The sequence below is a fragment of the Echinococcus granulosus genome (genome assembly GCF_000524195.1).
Source record: "Echinococcus granulosus chromosome Unknown EG_S00037, whole genome shotgun sequence".
NCBI classification, from domain to species: Eukaryota; Metazoa; Platyhelminthes; class Cestoda; order Cyclophyllidea; family Taeniidae; genus Echinococcus; species Echinococcus granulosus.
In genome coordinates, this window is record NW_020170417.1 from 56,569 (window position 1) to 76,568 (window position 20,000).

At 43.2% G+C, this 20,000-nt stretch overlaps 4 protein-coding genes across 4 annotated transcripts; 2 read left to right on the forward strand and 2 right to left on the reverse strand. All coding sequences in view use genetic code 11, as the record gives it.

The window, feature by feature from the left end:
- Positions 1 to 564: 564 nt before the first annotated feature.
- EGR_05208 (hypothetical protein) lies at positions 565 to 4,021 on the forward strand (the record flags this gene model as incomplete). Its single annotated transcript, XM_024494457.1, has 11 exons — positions 565 to 645; positions 680 to 809; positions 841 to 1,010; positions 1,041 to 1,260; positions 1,294 to 1,362; positions 1,395 to 1,543; positions 1,577 to 1,798; positions 1,902 to 1,989; positions 2,026 to 2,104; positions 2,137 to 2,342; positions 3,699 to 4,021. The coding sequence occupies 11 exons, from the start codon at positions 565 to 567 to the stop codon at positions 4,019 to 4,021; spliced, it is 1,737 nt and encodes a 578-aa protein (XP_024351078.1).
- Positions 4,022 to 4,850: 829 nt separating this feature from the next.
- EGR_05209 (Brain tumor protein) lies at positions 4,851 to 9,726 on the reverse strand (the record flags this gene model as incomplete). Its single annotated transcript, XM_024494458.1, has 8 exons — positions 4,851 to 5,048; positions 6,471 to 6,770; positions 7,376 to 7,527; positions 7,569 to 7,803; positions 7,847 to 8,800; positions 8,834 to 8,899; positions 9,120 to 9,275; positions 9,307 to 9,726. 8 exons carry the CDS (start codon positions 9,724 to 9,726, stop codon positions 4,851 to 4,853), a joined length of 2,481 nt encoding a protein of 826 aa, XP_024351079.1.
- A 3,472-nt stretch (positions 9,727 to 13,198) lies between these two features.
- EGR_05210 (Bromodomain-containing protein 2) lies at positions 13,199 to 15,373 on the forward strand (the record flags this gene model as incomplete). The annotated part of the gene is made up of 7 exons (XM_024494459.1): positions 13,199 to 13,348; positions 13,381 to 13,989; positions 14,036 to 14,501; positions 14,537 to 14,594; positions 14,631 to 14,671; positions 14,707 to 15,183; positions 15,264 to 15,373. 7 exons carry the CDS (start codon positions 13,199 to 13,201, stop codon positions 15,371 to 15,373), a joined length of 1,911 nt encoding a protein of 636 aa, XP_024351080.1.
- Positions 15,374 to 18,565: 3,192 nt separating this feature from the next.
- On the reverse strand, positions 18,566 to 19,805 carry EGR_05211 (hypothetical protein; the record flags this gene model as incomplete). Its single annotated transcript, XM_024494460.1, has 2 exons — positions 18,566 to 18,909; positions 19,241 to 19,805. The coding sequence occupies 2 exons, from the start codon at positions 19,803 to 19,805 to the stop codon at positions 18,566 to 18,568; spliced, it is 909 nt and encodes a 302-aa protein (XP_024351081.1).
- Between the last annotated feature and the right edge of the window lie 195 nt (positions 19,806 to 20,000).

A 20,000-nucleotide genomic window follows, 5' to 3' on the forward strand; every position in this document is an offset into this window, starting at 1 on the left:
AAACGTCTTTGCTCTCGCGTTTTTAAACCTGAAAGCCAGGCATTTTTTTCATTTAACGGGTAGAGTATCAAAAATATGGCAAAAATTTAGTGCAATTCCGAGAAAAACCAAGGAGTAGTAAGTAAACGTTTACCAAAAAGCCCACTTGGATTAGGCTGTCGTTATTTAATACGTACCATCCCAAAAAAAGTGTACGTCAGCTTTCACTCACTTGGCTGAAAGAAACTTTTAAAAATCATTAGACGTTTGTTAAAACCACTTTACTTTATTGAGCTTACCTCACGTGGCAGCAGAAAAATTTGTAGGTAAATCTTTTGGTCTTTATTCAAAAGTACATGCCAAGATTTACTATTAGACGTTCTAGTAAATGATCCAAAATCTGTTTTTTGACCCCACTTTTCTATTAAAATAAAACCCTAACTCTGGCTAGTATCTTTTATACATTAATGCTTGTGCGTAGGCGTGTCATTTTATTCCGCTTTTTTGTGTTGGTTTATCTTCATAAATGAGGCACACTTTTTAAAACGAACACAAGATTTCGTGATAAATATTACTCATGCAACCATGCAAGTAACCTTACTGGATGACGCAATAAAGAATGTGATTTTGAAGCAAGCAGCTTTCGAAAGGCGTGTCTATTCCCGAGTAGGAGTATCTTCCTATGCCACAACTTGTGTAGTTCGAACTTTTGGATCTAAAGAAAAGGTGCAAAGAGTATAAGCCTCCGGTGTTTATCATCGACCGCTTCTTAAAAAGAAAAAATGGCAAGGATTTTATATTCCACAGCCATAGAAATGATCATGTTTCATGTAAATCCTCCATTACTTTTATCCGTTTAAGTCGCCCAGTACGGTACACCAACAGACCGGAATCGCAGAGATTATGTTCCTGCAAGGCTGCCAAGAAATAGCCCATTTCAGCCTTTAAAACACATTAGCGGAATACTAAGCAAAAGAGGCTCGCGTGATAAACGGATAGAAACAAGCGAATTTCAAGAGAATCATTTTGATGTATATCATTTCGTTTTAACGAAAATTTAGCTCACTGAGAAACCCGCCTGGTACACAGAGGGACCTAAAAATATTGATGATCAGATGGATTTTGATGATATGAAAATGCCTCAATTTCATGATCAAGCCATTTGCAAAATTGAGTGTATCGATTCTTCTAACAAAGATAAAATTTTGTTGTCCTTATGTCAACATGTAGCTACGACCCAAGAAAAAACCAGCGAGAAAAGCACTAATTCAAGATCCGTGGGTAAGTAACGGATTCATAACAGCTATTTTTTAGAAGAAGGACCTAACATGACTGTTGGCGAACCTTTTGCCAGCACATCAGGCCCAGTGGCTAAATCTAAACGTAAGTAAAAAATACTTTAATAAAATCTAAAGAAAAATGCGTTCGAATCTACACTCTTCGTGAAATTGAAAATGACTTACATGTGCGGAAAAAATATGACGACATTTCAAATGATCTTACGGCATTCAACAAGCTGCTTGCGATTGTTGGGTTTCAAGATAACGATAGTCAACAACAAGAGGTAAAACAATTACTTATCAATAGTGACATTTAGTTATCGTCTGATTCAGCAACTTCAAATTTAAGTACGGCTGTTGATAAGGGTGACAGCGGGGAGCATGAAAAGGTTGTTTTGCAAGCTTTAAATCAAAAAGATGTTGCCGCGTTGTCAGAAGTACAAGCGAGTCCCCTAGATAGCGTTTGTCCACCAAAAGACTACACTGGTTGTACAACTCGATATCCGACACATTTATTTAATCAAGCAAGCATTGGACATGTATGTAGGATTTAATTTTTAATAATTTTTGGCATGACTAGACCTTTCGATGGTTTAGAGCCATGGTGAGTTACTAAAACCAGCAAAAGATTGTTAAATTTAGACAAATGCGGCTTCAGCAAGCGCCTTTATTTGCCAAAAAATGGACTCTTTTAACTCCATTGATTCAGAAGCACAGAGAAGTGCGCAAAGTAAGCGAGTAGTAGCCTACACTTTCTCCTTGCTAGATTTGGGATCTCTGGGACAACAGTGCTCTTTTGATTCCAGCTATGAAGATATGGACAGTGACCAATTCGGTGATATGATGTAAAGTTTCTTCCTACGTACTTATATTCTAGACAACCGATGGATAGTTATGACTACGTTTCTCACGGAGTCCCTTTACGTAATTCCCTGGGGTTTCCTGTTGGTACTGGTGTTAATAGAATAGGAAGCAGAGTTTTCAATCCAATGGAATTTCAAAATGGGAATAAATTCCTTACGCACCAGCCCTTACAACCATTCATTCTGCAACGGATTCTTCAACAACAGCAGCTCGTCAAATGTAAGTTGGTTTTTCAGGTCATTTTCGGCTTGATCTGAGGTTTAGTTTAGCTTAAGGACATAATGTAGGCTACTTTTGAAGATTTTATCTGTTACTTTATAATTATTGGAACGCTTTAAAGCATGTAGTGATCAAATTTTATTTTCAGAAGCAGTTTCCACAATTCTGTAGTTGACGATCCCCTTTGAGGCACTGCAAATCTTTCCCTAAATTGTTAGGTACTGCAATCTTGTATTCGCCGCTTAGCAAAATCAATTCATGTAATTTTATCCCTTTTTTAATGACAAGCGTTTAATTGATGCATAGTTAGACCAAATAAATAGCCCTTTTTTTGCTGTTAGACCAGTCTTGGGGGTCTGACGTTTTCGAAGCAAATGACATTGAACTAGTGTTGCCCACTTTCCATGACTACCACAATGTCTGAGAAGCAACGAGTCATCTTTAATCGGATTTAGCTAAGCTCGTAAATTATGCTTAGTGTTTATGGAAATTCCTGTTATTCATCTCAACGCGTACACATATTTCAGGTTCTTGAAAAACCTTCTTAGCCGTGAATGCGAAAATGCCCTATTTTCGGATTTTTTTTCGGACATTTACTCATCTCAGTCATCAGTGAGCATAGTTGATCACTAGCAGCTTCGGTTACACGATTCCATGTTTCACAGCACCTACCACTTACTATTGAACACATCGAGATTTGTGCTGGATTTGAATAATTATAGCTCACCATTTCTCTATGTTTAGGTGAATAGCGGTTTTTTTCTATCTGGCTGTATAAAAATATTTCGACGCCTAAACCTTTTTTATTAATCCCACCAGAGGGCGACTTTTTAAGAAATTAGATGACATGACTAGCTGGTTTTTCGCCATCAAACTACCTGTTCCGAGGTGCTTATATGGTTAATGGCAACAACGCACTCAACCGCATTAGGGCGGCAGTTTCGTAGTGTTTAGCATTTATTTAATGCTAAATTGGATATATCTATTAATTTCTTAAAGGCTCAATAAAAATCGGTTTGTCATGTAAAATTGAGACCTTTTAATGAGGTAATTTTGGCGACTGATTAGCTGGAGCTCCTTCATCCACTTAGCAGAAACTTTAAATTCGGTTTCTTGTAGTATTTGCATGTCGCATTCACCATGGAACTGACGCGTTTACTTAGGTGACTTACCAAAAAACTACTAAAGCCGTTGTGCGGTGAATCTTTACCCGGTGGTAACAGTACCTTTATCATGTGGCGTCATTAATTGCACAATCAATTGCACTCTAGCTCCGATTTTCAAAACCGCTTTGTATAATAGCACGAACTGATGGGAATTAATGCTATTTCGCAAGCTTGACATACTTTTCTACAGGCATTTATTTGGCAGATTCAGCGCTCCAACTATTAAACCTGCGAAACAACACCATGGGCTTCTTGCCCGGCTATCAGGCTCAAGTGCACCCCTTCCCCTATCCCCACCTCACCAACTCTAATGCCGTTAATTACCCGCTCTGCAACCAGTTCTCCCAACATCATCAGCAGCAACCGACGATGACAGCAGCAACCGCAACGAATGGAATTGGTGAGGGTGACCTGGGCAATCCCGACGCCTCAAGTCCGAACTCCATGTCGCAGGTGATGGAGAACAAGCACTGTGAAAGCTTCCCCACCGCAGCAGAGGGGATGGAGTGCTAGACACCTTCGAGCAAGTCGTGCGTGTGTTCGTGTTTTGTGATTATTCGCTTTTAGGAAATGTAAAAAAAAGGAGTAAATAACGATGTATTGTGATTGTGTTTGGGGGTCACTCCTTGAGTAAGACGATGCGAAGATTGTAAAGGTTGGTGGATTTCTTAAGGGACAAATAAGTTCCGTTGCCTTTTCTAAATGATTCTTTTACTTATTTTGATTTTTTTTACTGGCCTGCGTCAGTCTACCTTTTCTTTTCAACAGCAGCACATGCTTTTATGTACAGATTGTGTCCGTGATCGTAATATTCCAATTCTTCACTCAGCATCAGGGGCGGGTATATCGAAAATTACTTCATGCCGTCTCTATGTGCTCGTGTTTAATAGTGTTGCACCAGCCATTGGGTGATTTAACTTATTTGCAGTCCTAAGAATGGGCTTTGAATGGTCGCTGTACCTCATTTTGTTTAGAATGCGAGCTCTGATCACGGGTCTCCTCCACATTGCATGCCATTGAAAACTGCAGAAATTCAGCAACGCGGATTGGAATGTCGAATCCTCGTAGTAGTAGTCGTAAATAATAGTTTTAAGATTGTAGCACGTTTAATAGGAAACAAAAGAGGCGTTAGTGACAGTCTCAAAGGTCTCTTTACGTAGTAATTGGAGTACTGAATTTGGGGGGGGAGGGGCGAATTGATATATAACGTAACCGTTGTCAATTACGTGAGCGAACCCTAACAGTGTCACCAACTCCAACCAGAGCCCAATCACGCAGCACCTTTTATGGATGAAAGGCAATTTTCGCACTGGTAAAAGGAATGCCGGCTCTAAGTTTCACATTAATTAACCAGACTGAGGGTGCGACAGGAGGAGACGTAAATAGTACGCACACAAACCTTGAAGAGAAGAACCCCGAGGTGAACAAATTTTCCACCAGTAGTACTATTTAAACAAGGCACTCGGCCCTCCATTATGACTTTACACGAGCAGCAGGCCAACTTCGGATTGTTTATTTCCAGCACCGCCCTCATAGTTGGCTAAGGTACCACCGGGGCATTTGGAAAAATAAAGAAGGTAGTGTCCGAACTGAAAATGGACCGATTAGAGGCTGAAAGATTCATGACACCGGGTGCGAATCGTGCCAGGGCTAATGTTGACACGAAATGTCGAGTCAAAAATCACTGCGGAAGCCTGCGCTCCGGCATCCCACGACCCCAATGCTACTTACCACTGTTTCCTGCTAATACAGTCACCCAGAGCAGACATTATACGCCTGTAACCACGGTGCAAATTTCATTCAAAACTCCTGCTACGAGGGTAAGGGAAGATTCAACTGCAGTGCGCAGAGGCTTCTTCAATATTGTCAGAAATAGCGGTCCATTCTTGCGGTACGGCTCCAAAAAGAACGAGGATGGCTTGAATAGACTACCAGTTGGACGTATTGCATACCCACTGTACACTTTTTAAACAAGGCAAGACGGAATGATGTTCAGAATAGTACATAGTTATAAACGAAGTATTTGCAATGAATACAATCACAAATGTAAACTTTAAAAGGCAAAAAAAGGATAAAAGCGGTTCTTAAAGTGTACAAATACAAAAGTGTGGAGATAAGACGAAACGAGGTCGAGGACGGGATTGTCGCAATGTCACGAAGGCAAGATGAGGGAGATATGAGATTTGGACGCGGCTGATGGCTCCCGCGGCGCATGTGCATCTAAGTCTATCTATGCTTGACTAATGGCCAACAACACCGCTGCTTCTACTAAGGCCACTACTGCTAAACTTGCGGCTGGGAGGTCATCGAGATGGCGTCTGCCGCCACCAAGACGTGAGGGCGAAAGTACAGTGAAGGTGGAATGCGATGCCAGATGTAACCGGAGTAGAAATGCAGTTAATGATGGATTACCGAGTAACATCCGGTAGCTTGGATGGATGATGAACGCGCTCATAAAACATGTGCATGTGTTTAAGGTAATTCATGTGAATGTCAAGGCACACTTTGGAAGATCTCGCAAAGACAAACAGGCGTATGGCTGTGTGTAATGACCGAGCACATTCTTTTTTAATAATCAAAGCAAAAAAACTACACATTCAAAAATTGACATAAAAGAAACAACTTAATAAACTCGGTGGAGGGGAGAGATGGAGAGGGGGAACACATAATAATAGTAGGGAGGAAGGAGGGTGTTGACAATAATTGAAAAATTAAATGTATCTCAAAAATATTGTTCAAAACATTCGAAGGGAAAACAAAATGCTAGCCTAGATTTAAAAGCAAGGAGAAAAATTCATCTCTCACAGCTGGCAGATCCATGAATCCGCCTGCTTGGTCGACAAATTGACGGCGAATAAAAGACGGTGATGCAAAATCCGCACACCTGGGTAAATCAAAATTCTGGTTTGGAAGTCGTCATACGAAGGATCCATCAAATAAATAATTGATCAATTTAGTTGACATAGAGTGTGCTCATGATGAGGACGTTGTTGGAGCTCCGCGCTAGCGTCACGATAAAACCCTCATTGGTGATCTTCAGGCAACAGGAACGGCTAACTTTGGTTTGCATGCAGACAAATTCACTGATTAAGTCGCCCTTTCCAGTGAATACCGCAATATGAAACCTGTTGCCATGAGAATCGCCGACAAGAACGTCGCCTTGACCACTTACATCGATTCCGTTAGGGAAGTCGGTAATAGATTCACCACCAATGGTTCGGAGGTATTGCCCGTCCTCTTGTATTACGACGACACAATGAGCCTGCATAGAAAGCCACGGTACAATTATATCTATTCTCAGTTATGGAGATAAGCTTTCGCAGAAAAGGAAAATGTCTCCAATAGCCCGACCATCTTCCCTTCGCCTCCCATTCACCCCGTCATCATGACCACCCCATTACACACTCTAGGGTTCAAATGTCCAATGAATGCTACAAATATCTGATACTTTCTGAACACACCCAACATCAAGAAAGGTAATCCACCAGACAGCTGCAATCAATAACGGCCACACACACAAACAAACCAGTTAGGCACGTGTTAATAGAAGGATACGACGATCGCTTCGACACAACGGCACATCACGCATGTTACCTGTCGCGTACTGAGCTTACAGCAGTGAGGGAAGGCAGCCAACTAAGCACCACGGTGTTTAGTATCTGAAGTGTAATCATCACATCACAGAGCGTGTTGGTTTCACTGCGCAAGACCGCTCACATAAGTGATACAAAGGACCAACTTATACCAACGTCGAACAGAACATATTACTTCTGCGATTCAAGTAATGTCAGATATCGCGAATGACTAAGCAGGCCAGGAGAAACATTTTCAAAAAAGAGAATAAAGAATTTCTCCGAGGCGACATACCTTGAAATCACAGATAAAGTACTCGCGACCACGAATAGCGATATCCGAGGGTTCCTTCATGAAAGTGCTGCAGTCCAGCCAATGAATTAGATCACCCTCCTCTGACACAACGAAGACTCCAGGAGTAACACTGTCCACAGCAACAATTTGACCTGAAGAGCGCCAGCATTAATGCCAACAACATTAAACCTACCCTGTTGATTGATGGCCAAACCGGCCACAATATCAATGAACTTTATCTGTATTCTGCGAACAAAGTGTCCGCTGCGGCTAAAAAGCTGCATTCGTGATCGCTCGTTGCCCCTGTCGCACACGACGTAGCGTTGGCTTTGTCGAATTATGGCTACTTTTCGAGGGAACCACAACAGTCCGTCCACTTTGCCAGAAACTCCAAAGTAGGAAAGGTATTCACCGCTTTTGGAAAATATCTACACAGATAAGCTAGTAACGACCACAAAGAAAGGCACTAACTTGTATGCGATGATTGTAGGTGTCAGCAACAACAATCTCCTCATCAAATCCAAGACAAAAACCATGAGGTGAGTTAAAACGCCCTAGTTCATTTCCCATAGTTCCAAACTTCACCAGCAACGCCATATTGTTGCACCTGGCGGAGCGCAGTCTCGAGTATTCGTAGAGGGAGAGATTGTAGTTGTTGGGCAGACTTGGTCTCGACAGAACACTTGGTAAGTCGAGGTCCAGACCGCTGCGGAGACCCAGTTGGAGTGAAGAACGAAGGCTTAGATTGTTTGCATTCAATCCTCCATGATTAATGTGCAGACCATTGATGGAAGATGTTGCCGGTTTATATCCCGTAGAAACGGTTCCAAATGTACCTGGATCACCCCATGGCGAAATGCTAGTTGTAGCATTATCCATTTGCTCCTGATGGCTGGGTATAAGTGAAAGACTTCCGTTCATTGAACTTCTGATAGAATCAATGGCATTGTCATTGTTTAGGGGTAGCGACAAATTTTGCGTCACAAATGCGTCATCATGGGATATACTTCGGTTAACGTTTAGGTTGCTTAACGCGTTCGCAATATCACTTATTGGGTAAGCGCTAAGAGACATCGACCGATCGGGAGGGAAGGCGAGAACAAGGGCATTATCCTGACTAGATGGAAGATCAAAAGTACCAAAGTTAGTGCGAATGAAGTTCCGTACATTCTCGTGGGCTTTGGAAAAGATTATCCTCGAGGGCATATCAGAGTGGAATTCGACAGATCTGAGATACTCCAAGCATCCCATTACAACCTTGACTAGTTTTCCGATTTGTAAATCCGAACACTTGGGAAGGTAGCTGGAACAAAACTCGTTGGCAAATTCGATATGATCTATCACCTTCCGTATCTGCTCGATTTGGCCCATGAGTCTCATTTCAATATCACTGTGAATCTCTCGATTCTTTTGCAAAAACTCCTCCTAGGGAACAGTTGAGAGACTAGACATTGTTACCTTAACGGAAGCAATGGCACTCATCCACACGTCCACCATCTCCTCAATTTGACTTTTATTAGTATCCTGAGAAAGTGTTAAGTCAGACAGCACTGATTGCAATGTATCGGACACCCCTCGCAAAACATCCCGATTTCGAAGGCACCCTCTCATGGCTTCCGCAACAATCGAATTAACATGCTTGGACATCGAACTTAAGGCAACCGTAACGTGCCCACTATGGTTTATTTCGGAGCAAGTATTGCAAATTGGGACCTAAGCGTTTAAAAGGAAGGCGCTTTCTTACCCGACAAGACATGCAAAATAGGCGATAAGTATCATGAGGATGATAAGCACAGTCTGAGGAACTGCCATTTTGTGTAGTATTATTCACACGACTCAATGACTTTTTGTCATCTTCGGTCAGATCCAATACCTCGTGTGATGAAAATAATTTCATGACCTACAGCATCGTCAAGGGTATGCGAAAATACCTTGTGGGTCTCGCGGCATCTGGAACACAAGGTTCCATCACACTGGATGCAGCGATACTGAGCTTCTTTGCCTTCAGTGCACACGGAGCATGTCACAACGTCAAAATACTCATCAGCCGGTTCGGATTGATCGACAAGAGAAAGGTCGTAGGGCGGTAACGTCTTGACTCCACCGGAAATTCTGTCACATCTGGGACATTTAATAAATTCCGTTAGTCCCTCGCATTTTTGCTGTGGAAAAAGGCAGCTTCGATCGAATACGTGCAGGCAATTAAGAATTATAGGATCTGTGAATCTATTATTACATATTGAACACTGATTCCAAAGAGACTGCGACCCTTCTAGTTCTTCGTCTTTTAAAATTTCATCTGAAAGCAGCGAAGTGTTAATCTTATCATCGTCAGACGCAGCACTTGACATGACTACAGTAGCACGATAAACACAATGTGACAATCGTAAAAAAACAAAGCCGGCGGGAACTAGACAGAATGAGATCCATTTAAAGAGAAAGAGAAAATATCCATTGCACAAGATCAGCAAAATCAAGCCTAACAAATACGATAAAAGCATACGGACGCTTGAAAAATCAAGCCAATAGGGATGAAAATAGGTACATTTTTGTCCTCTAGCGAAAATTGGGGCCGGGTGATTGCACAAAAATGGCATTAATAGTAACCGAAAAATTTCCTGGAACAAAATGCCTCGGTCAGCACATTTGCCAGTTTTAGATCTTAACAAATTATATTATAAGAATCTGCAAATGGGGCCCAAAAATTCGGACTCAAACACAAATCAAAAGAAAACTCTATCTCGCATTCCACTTAAGGCAGATTTTTCCGAAGGCACTGACTCCATTTATTTTGACAACTCGAAGAGAACCGTGGTATTTTGAATCCTTCGGGAGGACCATGCGGTTGTTGAGATTGTCAATAATCCATGCTGCCTAGCGTTAATACAATTTGCGGTGAATTAAGCGCCAGTGCGTTTTTACGCAATGTTTAGCAGACTATCAAAGCATTTCAATTAAATAAAAGTTGTGCAAGAAAAAGCAGCACATCACACTAAGATGGGTTTTGACTTCATCTTTAATGGCGACCCATGCATTAGCGCTGACACGTGGGCAGTAAGCTATTCCACACAGTCTAAATAAGCCACGCCGGCACGACTGAAGTTTCATTATTTACGCAGAAGGGAACTGGGTAGCTATAAAAATTATTGACAGGAAAGGCCTTAGGAAAAATATAACCTGCAATGTCAGGAACGTATCTGTAATTAATTGTGTTCAAGTCAAATATCGGATCACCGCATTCCTATTCCGCGTCAAAATCCGGTGCTTTGTCGGAGATTTAAAAGTAACATAAGTAGACAACGGTTGTCACTAGTCCAGAAGAAATGCGGAAATATCTACTTTAGAGATATCGGCCTACCCCAACACTTTTGCCCCAATTGTGGGTCGCGTTGAGAGACGAGACCAATTGGTTATGAACTGTTTAAAGCCGATAAGTTCTCTACAGCAAGTGCATTTTAATGTCAATCGCTATCTGTAGGAACTTTAGCAGGACCATTTATTGAAATGTGTAATCGGGGCTGGATTAATATGGGTATTACTCCGCGTCCAATCCTTCCTATTACTTCTTCCTTACTTCAGCCCTGCCCAGTCATCTATCTTCATTCAGCGCAGCTGTTTGATGTGAAGGGGGAATCTTCCCTGGGCTTAGTTAGCATCATCATATAACCTTGTATACAATCCTACAATCAGCTTTATTTAGAATTCTTCAAAAATGCTGTTCTTCCTTTGGTAATAGCCTTTTTACAGAATGTGTGATCGAGTTAGATTCTGTAATACAAATCAACTTAACCCTTTCATTGAAAGCCTTTGTAAGTTAATTTATTTGCTGTAATTGTCCCTAAATATAATTCCAGAATTCGGTAATCAGTTGTGGAAATTATAATTGTTTTCTTTTTGTCAGCCTCCCGTTCCGCTCTTGGTGACGTAGAGCACAATGTCAAACCATTACGAAAGAATGTTTGTACAGCATACAAAGTACTCAGAAGGTGCAGACACGATGGGAAAACAAAGCGGCAAAGGAAAAACACGACCTGCACACTAAGGAATCCGGCTAAACTAAATACCGAACTACTAGAGCTACCGTAGCGTTATGATGGCTTTCTAACTGAGTTTCCGCTACTTGGGAAATTAAATCTTCGCCGGTTGCACTTCCGCCCTACATTGTGGTATTTAAGTCAATCTAATAATCTCTTAGGCTCTTTTGCCTTTTAATACTATGCATTTTAATTAATAATAACCCTCTTTAGGGTAAGAGCGCTACGTAAGTAGCGCCAAAAGGAGAAGAGCCTAATTCTCATGGCTATATGCAGAACCTTGGTCTGACAAATGAAGGACATTTGCCGTGGGTGGGTAAATCTGTGTTTAATCCGTCTACCTTCTAGGCATATCATAGTCTTGCTTTCTGCAAGAAAGCTATCATCAACTGAGGAGACCATTATTAAGTCATTTGTTTTGCCTATATGATAGTGTTAACTAAGTAAGCAAGTGATGCCTTTTAAAGTCACTACTAGCTGAATGGGACCCAGATAAATGTCCAGGCAACGACAAAATTAGAGCAAAACTGAAAGGATAATAAAAATTTATCAATTTGCAAAATAAACCCAATTAAGGCGAATTTTCCCACTTATCTAAGTAGTATACGAGACACCCTTGTTGAAGAGTATCTTTTAACGTTAAGCAGTATATTCCCATTGCATTTGCACTTCGCCAATGCAGATTGCAAGAAAAGAAACTATGGACACAGTAGAACTAGTAGGATGCAACAGTGCCGACAGGGCTATATATCTTCTCACACGCAAAAGAGTTTAGTGACTGGCGTTCTTTCTTCTAGGGTTGTTTAAATCTGACAATATTGAGAGGACCGTTACAGACGGCTGGCCAAGAAGAGCGCCAAGAGATGATGCTCAACTGATAATAGGAATTACGCGACAACTTTTGTCTTTTGTTTGATTGTGTACCTATTTATGCAGGCACTTCATTTTTCGCATGGTCTTCTGGGGAGGCTAATGGACCTTCATATTGTTACTCGCGCCAAAAGTTGAACTGAGTAATAAATAGTAAAAAGCCAAAACTAAGGCGTAAACAAGACATAGGCTAGTACTCTAAATGAACTGGAATAAAAGATGCCCAGAATAGTTAATGTGCAAGACATGTGCTTGATCTAAGCGCAAAAATTATAGCATGCCCTTATGGGAAAATGTGTATTTACTATGGAAATTGGTAGTTTTGCACATCATCCAAGATTATCTTTGGGTAAAAGTGGCACCACAAAAATTTAATTTTACGCAATAGGAAGGAGAATTGCAATTTGTATTCATATAAGCCTTATTTTTTCCAATTTATAACCAAAAAAATAAATCTAAAAAGCATTTTGCATTAAAATAAATTTTTAACTTTGTAAGCTTGTTTGTTTTGGATTTTTTAGTTTGCATACGCAGTAATTTGCACAAAGCCTCTCAGGCTGCCACGATGTTTTAATTACTAGGAGGAGGTCCGGTTGAGTTGGTTTCGTTTGCCATATTGGATTTCGTCCAGCCTTTGGGTACCAATCTTTGTAATTGTCTGCGTTTATGCGCTTGTTAACAATAAAAGCATTGTTACTAGAACTATTTCTGTGAATAGTGGGGTGGCGTTACATATGCCTTCTTCATTTTGCACTGTTTGTATTCCATAACTAAGATCGCATTCGGGTAGACAGCCGACGTGCAGTTTATGGGCGTAGTATTCTTAGTTTATTTCGCTGCTTTACTTTGTCAGCATTTTTTCGAAAAAGGTTCGTCTTTTTCCTTCTTCGCACAGGTATACTTGTGAACGGCTATCCCTATGGACGCCACCGGCGTTAAGTCACGTGTAGCAAAGGTGAACACTAATCAACTGGAATTTATCAAAAGGAATGTGATAGCCGTAATTGCAAAGGATAAACTAGCATGGCCCTTTCTAAAACCGGTAGACCACCACAAACTGAATCTTCCGGTACGGTATCCTCTCAAATGGTATTCCTTTAGGACTATCCGAAGATAATCAAACATCCGATGGACCTTGGGACCATCAAACAACGGTTAAATTTGAAGTTTTATCGGCACGGGGCGGAGTGCTTACGCGATCTCTTTACGATGTTCCGCAATTGCTATATCTTTAATAAGCCTGGCGATGACGTTGTTGCTATGGCCATGAAGCTGGAGCGAGTCGCTCGTGAGAAGCTTCAGAATTTGCCCTATCCAGAAGTCGAGTTAATTTCACAGAAGTTGAGTACCAGTCACACTGCGCCAACGTCGAACCTCTCTACCGATTCTAACTTTTCTATGTCAATCTTGAATAACACAGAAGAATTGAATGGTTCCTCTCTGGTCCCACCTACCACTCCTTCGGGCGTTGCGCTGCAACAGCATCAAGGCCCACTTACTTCCAGTGTAAATAAAAAAGCCCTCAAACGCAAACCTGATTCCCTCGATGATATTCCCTCGACCCCCCACTCCATGGATGAATCTCGGGAGCGAAGGGTGTCTAAAAAGCCTAAGATGGAGGAGCGTGTCATCGGTAAAAGAGTGAGATTGAGCGAATCATTGAAGCAGTGCAGTAACCTTTTGAAGGATCTTTGTGCCGCTAGGTACAGGGTAGGTCTTTTGCCCTTTCGTTATGCATATTTTTCCTTTTCAGCAGTACAATCAACTGTTTCTGAAGCCGGTTGATGTAGAGAGACTGGGTCTTCATGACTACCATGATATTATAACTCATCCCATGGATCTTAGTACCATTCGTACCAAACTGGATAGTGGTGTATATCAGAACAAAAATGAGTTCGCAGCGGACATGAGATTAATGTTTGATAACTGTTACAAATATAATGGGGAGAAAAGTGACGTTTCAGATTTGGGCAGAGCCCTGCAAGGTATTTTTGAGGAAAATTTCGCGAAGATCCTGGATGATGACGTGGATGGTGTTCACACTGTAGATCCGCGGTCGTGTGAAGCTATGATTCAAGCCGTTATAAAGGATCATCAGCGCATTGTGGCTCAGTACAACAAATTCGGTGAAGAACTCCAAAAATTAAGCTCAAACCTTACTACAATTTTGACCGTATTAAATCATCCAGCTGATCAGGCAGGCGTAAAAATGCTCAAAAAAGGTGGGTTTTCACTTAATATTTGAGCAATATTTTAGGGCAATTTGCTGTACATAATTTCAGTGCATTATCGAGCTTCGATGATCATGTCGGCAGGTATGCCGAGTTTTGTGTGCTTACATGTGTTTTTAGGAAAGCCAAAACCACTCAAAAGACGAAAAGAAAGTCCCAAAGTACGTCATTTTGTAAACACTCATTGCCTTTTAAGATCCGTCCACTTACCAGAATGCGGTGTCGGCACAAGCTGCTAGTACGGTTCCTGGAATGCCGAACGCCATGCCAGTTGCGCCCTATGGAGTTGACGAGGGTTTCGTCTCGGACGCTAATGTTCGCCCTATGACATATGATGAAAAACGACAACTGAGTCTTGATATCAACAAGCTACCCGGCGAAAAGTTAGGTCGTGTTGTACAGATTATTCAGCAACGCGAACCGTCTCATCGTGACTGCAACCCAGATGAAATTGAAATTGACTTTGAAACACTGCAGGCTTCGACTCTTAGGGAACTGGAGCGTTACGTCAAGTCCGTTTTGCAGAAAGCAAAGTCCGCTTCTCGGAAGTATGCTAAGAAGGCTAGTTCTGGTGCACCATCGGCTAAATCCCGTGAAGAGTCGATGAAAAAGAAGGAGGAGGAGTTGGAGGGCCGCCTTCGAGATATAGGGGGTATGGACATGAATCCTGGCGGTGCGTACTATGCTGCTCAGACGGGAAGGAAGAATCGTAATTTGTGTTTTCCCGATTTAATGTAGTATTTATCCTTGTAGAGACGTCAAACCGCTTGAGTGCGTCGTCGAGTTCGAGTGACTCTGAGTCATCTTCTGAGTCAAGTGGCAGTGAATCATCCGATTCCAAGGCGGACAGTGAGTCTACGTAGATAATCAGTCCGCTGTGCAACCTAAGCATTAATTTTCCCCGTGTACGTGCCTCTAGTTTCTTCGCTTAGAGCACTCTTATTCACTGAATCGGCATTTCAGCTGATTTCTACGATTTGTGAATGGGTTTATGTCCGTAAAGGGCAATCCGTGTCGACTGTCGATGTATTATGTCTTGTCATTTTCCCGGCCATGGCCTCATGTAACTATTGTATAATACCGTGTTCCTCTTTACCCTTTTTAAATAGCCTATTTACCCTTACTCGCTATATCACCCCAAGTTTTGGGGGCATTGTATAAATTTGACAAATGCATTTTGTACAGATTGAACACGTAATTAATTCAGACTGCCTTTTTTTTTCTTTGGGTGTGCAACAGTTGTGTAATTGTTAACTATTACTACTTCTAGGCGATGATGGTCAGGCCTCCCGCCAGCATCATAATGGGGGTGGCGGTGGCCACTCAAGCACTGTCAAACCGCTAGTCCATGCATCAGCAGCGTCCATGTGCTATTCGAGTGTTGGTGGGTCACATTTCAGCTCGCAGCAAGAGTCACAGACAACTCGGTCCTCTGCCGCGGCGCCCTCAGGCGTCGTCGGCCTCGCCTCCGGTGCTTCACCTCCTCACGCTCCCTCCAAACATGTTAGTCCCGACTCTGCCTCAACTCTTCGCTCCGGACCACCGCCCACCCAGCAGCAGCAACAGCCAGCTCAGCAGCCACAGAATGACGACTCTTCCGACTCTGACTACGAAGGAATCAGTCAACTGCCACACCCTGCTTGGGCCTGCGATAGGAAACAAACGGGACTGGAGCAGAGTCCAAAACCCAAGCATCCAATTACTGACACTGTTGTTACAGCCTCTTCCGCAGACAAGACTGCCGCCTTGCCGTCATCCGCTTCACAGTTGGGATTGCCAGCTGCAGCAAGCTCCGCTTCTCTGGTAGACTCCACAGAAAGCAAAGGCGGTGGGATCCAACGTAAGTTCCTCGATGAGAACACCGCGGCTCTGCAAATTGTTCGTGAGGCGAAGCGGCAGTCTCAGTGGACTTCAAAAATGGCAGAGGAACGGGCTGCGAGGGAGCGTGAGGAGGCGCTGCAACGGCAGCGAGAGCAGAATCAGGCCAAGGAAAACGAACGTCGTAAAGAGTCAGAGGCTAGACGGGTTGAAGATGAAAAGCGGCGCATTCTTGAACTTCGGAAGCGGGATGATAGGCTCAAACGAGCGGTTAGTTTCAATTTACTTGCTTTATCCGGTAGGGAGAGAAGTATTCGAAACGGTTGTAGTTAACCTGGGCCCGCTCAATCACTCCCCTTACGGAATGCTTGGTGGTGGTGGTCACTTTTGGCAAGTTCAGTTCTAACTCAGAAGCAAGATGGATCTTGTTGTGGCTGGTGGACGACTGCAGATCTTGTCGATAGACTGATGTTTTAGTCAGTGTGCTTCTGGGATTCAATGGCCACTTTGACTGAGGTGTTTCCGAAAGCATCACAACAGGGACTTGCACCCACTTACATTATGGCGAGGCGAGCAGTGGGTACGCATAAAGTAAGATTATAGGCTCTGAGGTATTCCAAGTTGGGGGTGGGGCTGCGCGTGTGCGTCTGCTGGATTGGTCGTGTAAACCTTCCGGCCCTCGGCTCATTCACCTCAGTTTGAACAAGGAAATGGATTTGGAAAATGCAGATTGAGGGAGCTGGTCCCTTACCGTAGTAGTTTTGACACCAGTCTGGTTCGAGAAAGATCGTTGCGGGTATGGGGCGATGCGCGTTCTAATGGCGGAGAACTGGTCGATTCGTTTGTTTTGGGAGTCGGTCTAACATTGTGTTCAACTGGGAGAGCACTGTTTGTGTGATAACAAAAGAATTTGCCCTTGATAATGTTTTCCGTGCCCTACTAGGAGATGCCTTCGATGCCTGAACCCATAAATCCTCACGAGCTGTTGACCGAATTCGAGTCTACCATTGATCCAATCGCCATTGACACCAGCTTTGGTCTTCGTCAATATTAGCCTAGCTGCTTATCCACCCTTTTTCCTACACTGACGACAACAGCAGCGTAGTCCTTCTCCTCCCCTTCCCCTCGTTTTTTCACTGTGATACTTCTCCATTTGGATGTGATTCAGTATGTGAGATGTTTCTTATGTATTTGCGTGAGAGCGTAACACTAGTTTCACGCTCAACCGATTATTCGTCTGGAGCGTTTTGCCGTACTGAGTACCTGGTGCACCGGTTCGGCGTAAGTAGGTAATGTAGTGTGAGGTGCCGTGGCGTATCTGTAAATACATTTTTTGGATGAGGGGAAGAACTCTTTTCATCAGGCATGATTGAACTTGAATTGCCTATGGAATCGGTTTAGGGCGGGGCCCCAGTTGCGGCGCGCCTGCGGTGTGAGCTCCTGTTGTTTGAACTGGAGGGACGGTCTCAATTGGGGCGTCATTTGTCTACTTGTGAGGTGGGGGTTCGACGGTCCCCATGGGCTGTCTCGACTAGGGGTTTTGTCAGTGCTCTCGACCATTTCATTTTTACACGGGAAGTTGACGTTTAGCGTGTTTGAATCTAATACATAACAAATGCTCGAGAGGTATTTAAATCGCAATGAAGCTTTTAATTTCAAGAGCATGACAGCAAATCCTACCGCGGCGGTGTCACAGGCGGTAGTGTCAGGTGTGTACTTTAGGGTAGCAGCTGATGCACATCATTAATCAAAGTGGCAGGCAGTAGCACTCGCGAGGTGGGCTCGCGGCAAACCGGAGCTTCCAACTGTTTTAGTCCTAAAAGTGAATGCTACCACGGCAGCAGGCACAGCAATAAGTGACAAGCGCACATATGCTTGAGCTAGCACAGTCTAAACACCCTCAAACAAGATGGCAGACGTTAGTGCGTGTGGATTTATAGGGGTAGTGTAGAGACCGATGAATGAGAGCATCCAATCTTAATTCGTGGGTGCTTTCTTCCAGCTGCGGTGAAGTATTGAAAGGGCTCATACTCCTCAAATGCAAACGGGATTCCTAGGCTCATCATTATCCTCATCACAAGTGAGGTGACCAGGATCGCCAAGGGACCACCTCGGAGGTCAACAATGATAATAAAACAGACATGATTGCTACTGGGCTGCGGAAGAAAAATTATCTGTTGCATTCACAGGCAGATTTAAGCAATACATCCATCCAAATGTACACAAAGCTTCAATCCCTACTGCCGCGAAATAGCCTCAGAATTTAGGTGTTCAAAGTACTCCGGTAGGATGAATTCAGCCTCGGGGCGCTCCAGGTAGAAGGCAAAGGGTCGCTTTGCAATAATGAGACTCATAAACCTGTTGCCCTCGCGGTACTCCGCAGTGGCCCGGATGTTACTCAACTGTGTGGTAAACAACGCTCCACTTCTGGGGAATAAGCCGAACCAGCCGTAGGTGTTCACTCTCATCATCGGATTATTTCGGCCATTGGGGACACATTGCGTTGACTTCCACTGAACCAGCGAGACGCGGCGAATCACACGACGCGGAATGAAACCACCCACGAAGAGGGTGAAAACGCCTATTCAAAGGGAGACGTTAAATTTATTCACCCTTTGCGCTCTAGAGAATAGCTATCTACGCGCCTACGTCAACGACTGGATCCAAAATTTGCAATGGCATAGAAAACTAAACAATAAATAATTGAGCACATGGTTTGGGGATGTTATTTTGGGAGTTCACTACCCCTTGGTACCTTAGCTATAAAAAGAACGGCTCGACAATATACAAATTAAATTTTTCACCACAGAAAAAAACAGTCCTTTACGTTTTCACATTCATTAAAATCTAGCTTGTAAAAGCATCAATGACCAAAAACAAGGGATTTTAACTAGGGGTGGAAGCTGACGCACCCATGATGAAACAGAGATAAGGCATTAATTGTTTTGATCTATCCCGCTCCTGCCTGGCCTCATCGCCGTTCGCAGTCCCCGTCTTGACGCCAAGGGCTTCCCTCATTCTATCCGCTAAGATCTCCACACCAGACCTTTTTTCCCCTTTTTCCGTCTCCGCCTTTTCCGCATAATCTACCTTGACGACCTTCTCTTCCGTCAACTTTACTGCCTTTTCTTCCACTAGTGGAGCCTTCCTAGACCGAAAAATGACCTTGGCGACAGCATCAGGTGTCCAGTATTCCAGGCGGTCGGCAAGACGCCGAGTGAGCTCACAGACATCGCCCTTCATGACCTCCCACGTCACTGGTTGGCCACACTTTAACCGAAGGTACTGACCAAAGATAAGCCAAACGGAGCCCTGAGCGAGGCAGAAGATGCCCAGAGATTTGTAAAACTTAGCGCGGTCCGCTGACACGTAAACATCTACGCATTCTGGGGCGGTGCTTGCGGTGGAAAAGGTGCGAAGAGTGTTCAGTAGATGAGGAAAACGGTAACCCTGTCGGACCACCAAACGACTGAACATTGCGCTGAATAGTAAAAGCGGGGAGATGGGAGTACATCAACACACAATTGGACAAATTCATGTCGAGACAAGTTTTAAGAAAGGTTCTTCCATTCAGAAAGCTGCGTAATAGTCAACACCTCCGACTAAAATGTCGCACCCAGAGGACAACATTATTGCAGACAAAACGGTTTTTTGCACAAAATGTACGGGATT